Source organism: Austrofundulus limnaeus, unplaced genomic scaffold (genome assembly GCF_001266775.1).
Source record: "Austrofundulus limnaeus strain Quisiro unplaced genomic scaffold, Austrofundulus_limnaeus-1.0 Scaffold470, whole genome shotgun sequence".
NCBI classification, from domain to species: Eukaryota; Metazoa; Chordata; class Actinopteri; order Cyprinodontiformes; family Rivulidae; genus Austrofundulus; species Austrofundulus limnaeus.
The window spans coordinates 124,230-129,785 of NW_013952872.1; the positions used below are offsets into that span (position 1 = coordinate 124,230).

The 5,556-nt window shown below is 40.6% G+C and overlaps 1 protein-coding gene across 1 annotated transcript in view; it reads left to right on the forward strand.

The window, feature by feature from the left end:
* rpap2 (RNA polymerase II associated protein 2) overlaps positions 1-5,556 on the forward strand; it is a gene marked incomplete in the record, with an annotated part of 38,149 nt that overhangs the window by 6,274 nt on the left and 26,319 nt on the right. The window contains 5 exon segments of the mRNA XM_014025340.1: positions 997-1,095; positions 1,175-1,240; positions 1,330-1,418; positions 1,519-1,554; positions 3,730-4,648. Coding sequence (XP_013880794.1) covers positions 997-1,095; positions 1,175-1,240; positions 1,330-1,418; positions 1,519-1,554; positions 3,730-4,648 — 1,209 coding nt within the window.

The window sequence follows — 5,556 nt, forward strand, 5'->3', positions numbered from 1 at the left end:
CCCAGGCTCTGGAATGAACTCCCTTTTAATCTGCGCTCCACTGATAACATTGTCTCCTTCAAGAATCTCCTAAAAACTCTCTTTTTCTCTCAAGCATTTAGCTAATTATTTAACATTACTGCCAGCTTAACTCCATTGTGAATGCTTCGCCAATCTGTGTTTTTATTATTGAACTTATGCCATATTTTCTCTCCCACATTCATTATGTTTTTGTGTGTTTTTGTATATTTTGACCTGCATTGATCTTGTGTTTGATTTACAATTTTCAAAATTAATTTCTTGATCTGATGTTGTAATTTTGTTGCTTATGTTTAATTGTTTTTCTGTTTCGTTTTATTCTTTCAACCATTTTTATACTGTTAATGATTGTACAGCACCTTGTGAATATATTTCTGTGAAAGGCGCTTTATAAATAAAACTTTACTTATTTACTTACTATACAGTATGTGACACATCTGGCAAATGATGAAATGCTTTTTAAACATGCTTAAAAAGAGATATAATTCTTTTGAATATTTATTTTAAAAGTTAAGAAAATAAATGATTGTCACCTTGTAATTCTAATGTCCAAAGCTTAAAAACCTGTTCGAGGCTAAATATGCTGACGAGGTCTTAAAGTTTTTACAGACCTGAACCACTGAACACAAGTTTTATTTAGTAGGTATTAGTTTTACAAAACCTCAACTTTTAAATCTAACCTCATTTACCATTTTTTTCCTACAAAATAAATAAACAAGTTATTGAGAATATTCTTCTAGAGTTGTGAGCCTACATTTGTTGTCAGGACTCTTATGTTCAACTTTTTGGGGAAAAAATGTTTAAAACTGTTTATTGAGATTTCTCAGTTGATCTTTAAAAATGAATCATATCACACATAAATCAAATAACAGCCTGCATTTATTCAGTTTATGCTGATCCTGAACAGAATKACAGCTGCCTAAAAAATGTTTGCTTTTCTGTTTTTAACTTTCCAACTTGCTGTTTTGTGTTTTACAGGCAAAGTTCATCACTTCAGCTAATTACAAAGACGCTGTGGAGGAGAGYTTCATCTCCAAACTCTGTGGTTATCCCATATGTCCAAATAAACTCTTAAAGGTGAGATATTTCACCGRAGTTGTCTTGTTTCTGAGTGGCTAAACTCAAAGTCTCAGATTTGACTCTGTTCATCTTGTAGATCCCCACACAGCAGTACAAAATATCCACTAAAACAAACAGAGTGTATGACATCACAGAGCGCAAGGTGAGTGCTTCTTTGGGACTTGATTGTTTTTTATTTGTTTTTTTTTTTTTACAAAGATAAAAACCAGAAATGTTTTCCATTTTCTGTAGTGTTTCTGCAGTAACTTCTGCTACAAAGCCTCTAAAGAGTTTGAGCTGCAAATCTCAAAGACGCCTCTTTGGCTCCGGCAACATGAAAGGTATGCTGGGATTCCTCTCTTCTGTCCATAAGCTGACTCAGATGTTTATAGGATGTAAAAATGATCTAAATATCATGTGAACTTCCTCTTTCACTGACAGCCCTCCTGAAATCAGGTTGCTGAAGAAGGGAGATGGGTATGTACTCTGTTTTATTTTATATTTCAGATCACATGAACCCACGACAGGTTTTCTGTCTTTTTAGTTTAATTTTACACACATCTGTTCCTACGTTTTAGACACATTTCATCACTTTTTAAAATGATCATTTCTTTGCATGACACTTAGAAGTTATGGTTGTTTATGGCGATAAACAATGAAGTGTATTAGGTGTTGTTTAGCTGAAAGTTCTGAGCTTATTTTGTCAGAGAGTTATCAACCTTTAATGAAATTATCAATATAATATCAGATATGTTTTCTGTTGATATTGAACATGTGTCTATTGCGATATACACTCACCGGCCACTTTATTAAGTACACCTGTCCAGCTGCTCATTAACACAAATGTTGAATCAGCCAATCACATGGCAGCAACTCAATGCATTTAGGCATGTACACATTTTTTTTCCTCCTACTCTCAGAGGAGTAAGATGCTTCTCCCTTCTCTCCTGCCCTCCCTTATCTTCCCTGCTTTGCTGCTCGGAGCCTTCTCAATGTTTTCATCCGAAACCAAAAATTATGCACATTTTTTTTCCTCCTGCTCTCAGAGGAGTAAGATGCTTCTTCCTTCTCTCCTGCCCTCCCTTATCTTCCCTGCTTTGCTGCTCGGAGCCTTCTCAATGTTTTCATCTGAAACCAGAAATTATGGATATTTTTATTTTAATGGACTTGGTTAGCTGGTCTCTTAATAAATTTTTGGAACAAAGTTTTCTTCCATGGGAGGACATGTCGAGGGTGGGACCTCTGTTCTTCTCTGTTCTGGTTATATATTTGGATTCTGATCAATGGATTCTACAGATTGGCTTGGTGGTCTCCTGGTGTTCTACAAAACAACGTCAGTGGCTTTTCATTTCCTGGCTCCTGACCMTTATGAAGGATTGCCGTTCTATCAGCACTCAGAGTTACAGATTACAGATTTGGCTCTCCGACATGGCCTTGAAGAGCTGTGGACTAAATTCTTCCTTGATATTTACGTCGCCTGAGGGTCTGCCCCTCACCTTTCCCCCTCTCACCCCCGTCTGTAARCTGGTTCCTGGAGCAAGCTGAGGGCTGCACAGAATGAACAGTTACCATCCATATTCTGAACTATGGCTGGGCAGGGTTTGGGGACTCGATTCTTTCACACACAGTCAACAGATCTCAATCCAGTAGACCTTTGGGATGTGGTGAAACAGGAGATTCACATCATGGATGTGCAGCAGACAAATCTGCAGCAACTGTGTGATGCTATCATGTCAATATGGACCAGACACAATGAGGAATGTTTCCAGTACCTTGTTGAACCTATGCCTTGAAGGACTAAGGTAGTTCTGAAGGCAAAGYGGGTCCAACCTGGTACTAGCAAGGTGTACCTAATAAAGTGGCTGGTGGGTGTATTATTGAATTATCACCCAGCATTATTATGTCACTTTGTTGGGATGATGATACGATTTTCTCGCTATCACAAGMTCTGTCACGATTAAATTTTGATTCAGTTCACAGTTCTATCATCCATATGATGTGATATCACTGCTTATGTGATATCAATTCACATCAGGCATATGATGCCGATATGGTTTGATGTTTTCATTTGACCTCAACGTCATTGAATCATTAATCAATATATGGATGRGGTTGGATGTATTGTTGCACCCTTACTGGATGGAGGGTTGGTGTCACAGAGGAGGATGCTGTAGGGACCACTACAGGGAACAGACAACACAAGATGACCTGATAAATTCCTTCAACACAACATTTTGTGGAATTTTGTAGCAGATGTAAAGTATAATCAAYATAAATGAGTCAAAACTTGAGTTTTATTGTCTACAATAAAACATTGAAAGTCAGAGTAAATGTGTGTGTGTGTGTGGGGGGGTGGGGTTCGGCTTTGGTGACATTTTGGGGGCAATTTTAAGACAAAAATCCTACCTTTGGGGACAACTTGTGCATTTGGGGACAAAAGTCAAGTCCTCATTTGGTTTAAATGCCGTTGGTGGGTTGGGGGGAGTGGGTGGGTTTAGGACCAAGGTGTGAATTGAGTTTAGGTTAGTTTTAGGGTTTGTGGTCAGGGCTAGGCTATAAAAATGTAACAGAAGTCAATGGAATGTCCCCAATTGGGTAGCTGTGCAAACTTGTGTGTGTGTGTGTGTGTGTGTGTGTGTGTGTGTGTTCCAGTGGGAGATCCGGCGAGGAGGTGATTCTGTCAGAGAGGCCACTCAAACAGGACGACGTTGAGAACCCTCAGGCCCCTCTATCTGAAACCCTCCATGACTCTCTGCGGATCTCCACAGGAGGCGACGGCAGCGACGGGGAACAGGAGCAGGACTTTGTCTCCAGTGTGGTCTCCCAACAGGACAGATCCCACGTCRACTGGGGCGACCTTCCGAAACTCTCAGATCACGACGAGAAATTGGAACGAAGAACGACACGCAGCAGAGAGGGACTTGCAGTAGAAACTGAACACCATCAAATCCACCGCACGGAGGAAGAAAACATACTAAGAGATGTGAACAAAGGAAAATACCACGTGTTAAATACTCATCAAGAAGAACGAGACACTCCTGAACACCAACATGTGGACGAAACCACAGCAAAGACAAGTGAATGCAGTTTGTCAGAGAAGGTGGTTCCTAACACAGATACAGAAGACAAAGCTCCAGGAAGTAAACACAACCCTTGTACAGACAGCCACAGCCCAGCAGGTCTGAGCATCACAAAGGTGGGCATGAGCAGGAGAGGAGCAGCCGGCCTGCGACACCTGCTGAAGAAACCCCACTGTGTGAGACTCAACCTTCTGGAAGGTCTGAGGAGAACGCTGAAGGAGTGGTGCACAGAGGAAACACTCAAGTTCTTGTACGGTGACGATCACTCACCCGCTTCCTTTGCTGATGTGAAAGAGGAAGAGGAGGAGTTAGATGAAGATGATCTAGACGATGACGTGGCGGTGTCTGTTGGTGGAGAGCTGAAGAGGCCGTCGGCTCCAGCACCAGACTATGAGCTGCTGCGGAGGCAGAGCCAGCAMCTGGAGCTCCGAGTCAGAGAGTTTTATAAAGGGACGTGGGTTCTGCCTGAGGAGGAGCTGAACAGGAACCAGGTGAGGCCACATTGGTTGGAGGGTCGTTCTTTGTTGATATTATTGTTTTAATTTGTTACATAATTGTGATAAAATCTAAGGGCACCATTTTTTTTTTAAATTTGCACAATATGTTAAAAAACTATTGGTTCTCTTTTGAACATAATTTAACAACTTAACAAAAAATCAACCTTATGTGTAAGTAAAGTTTTATTTATAAAGCGCCTTTCACAGACGTATATTCACAAGGTGCTGTACAATCATTAACAAAGTAAAAATGGTGGAAAGATAAAATGAAACAGAATAAAACATAATAAAAACATAAGCAACGTAATGAAACATCAAATCAAGATTAAAATCTAAAATTGAAACTCAGACACAAGGTCAGTGCAGAGCAAAATATACAAATAATACACAAAACATGGAGAATGGGGGAGAGAGAAATCTGCCTGATGTTCAATAATAGAAAAACACATAGTTGGCGAGCATTCACTGTGGAGGTAGGTTGGCATTAAAGCTTAAGTAAAAAAGCAGGTATTTAGGAGATTCTTGAAAGAGACAATGTTATTAAGGGAGCGCAGATTAACAGGGAGTTCATTCCAGAGCCTGGGGGCCACAGAGGACAAGGACCGGTCACCACGGGTCTTAAAGTGAGTGAGGGGAACCATAAGGAGATGTTGATCCTGTGTGTGGAGGTCCCTTCTGGGGTTGTAAGGGGAGACATTTGATGTATTCTGGGGCTTGGCCATGAAGAGCTCTGAAGGTGAGGACCAGGATTTTAAACCAGATTCTGAACTGAACCAGAAGCCAGTGAAGTTCTGCTAGGATCGAGGAGATGTTTGAATGAATTAATTCAGGGGTGTCAAACTCCAGTCCTCGAGGGCCGCTATCCTGCATGTTTTAGAGGTTTTCCTGCTCCAACACACCTG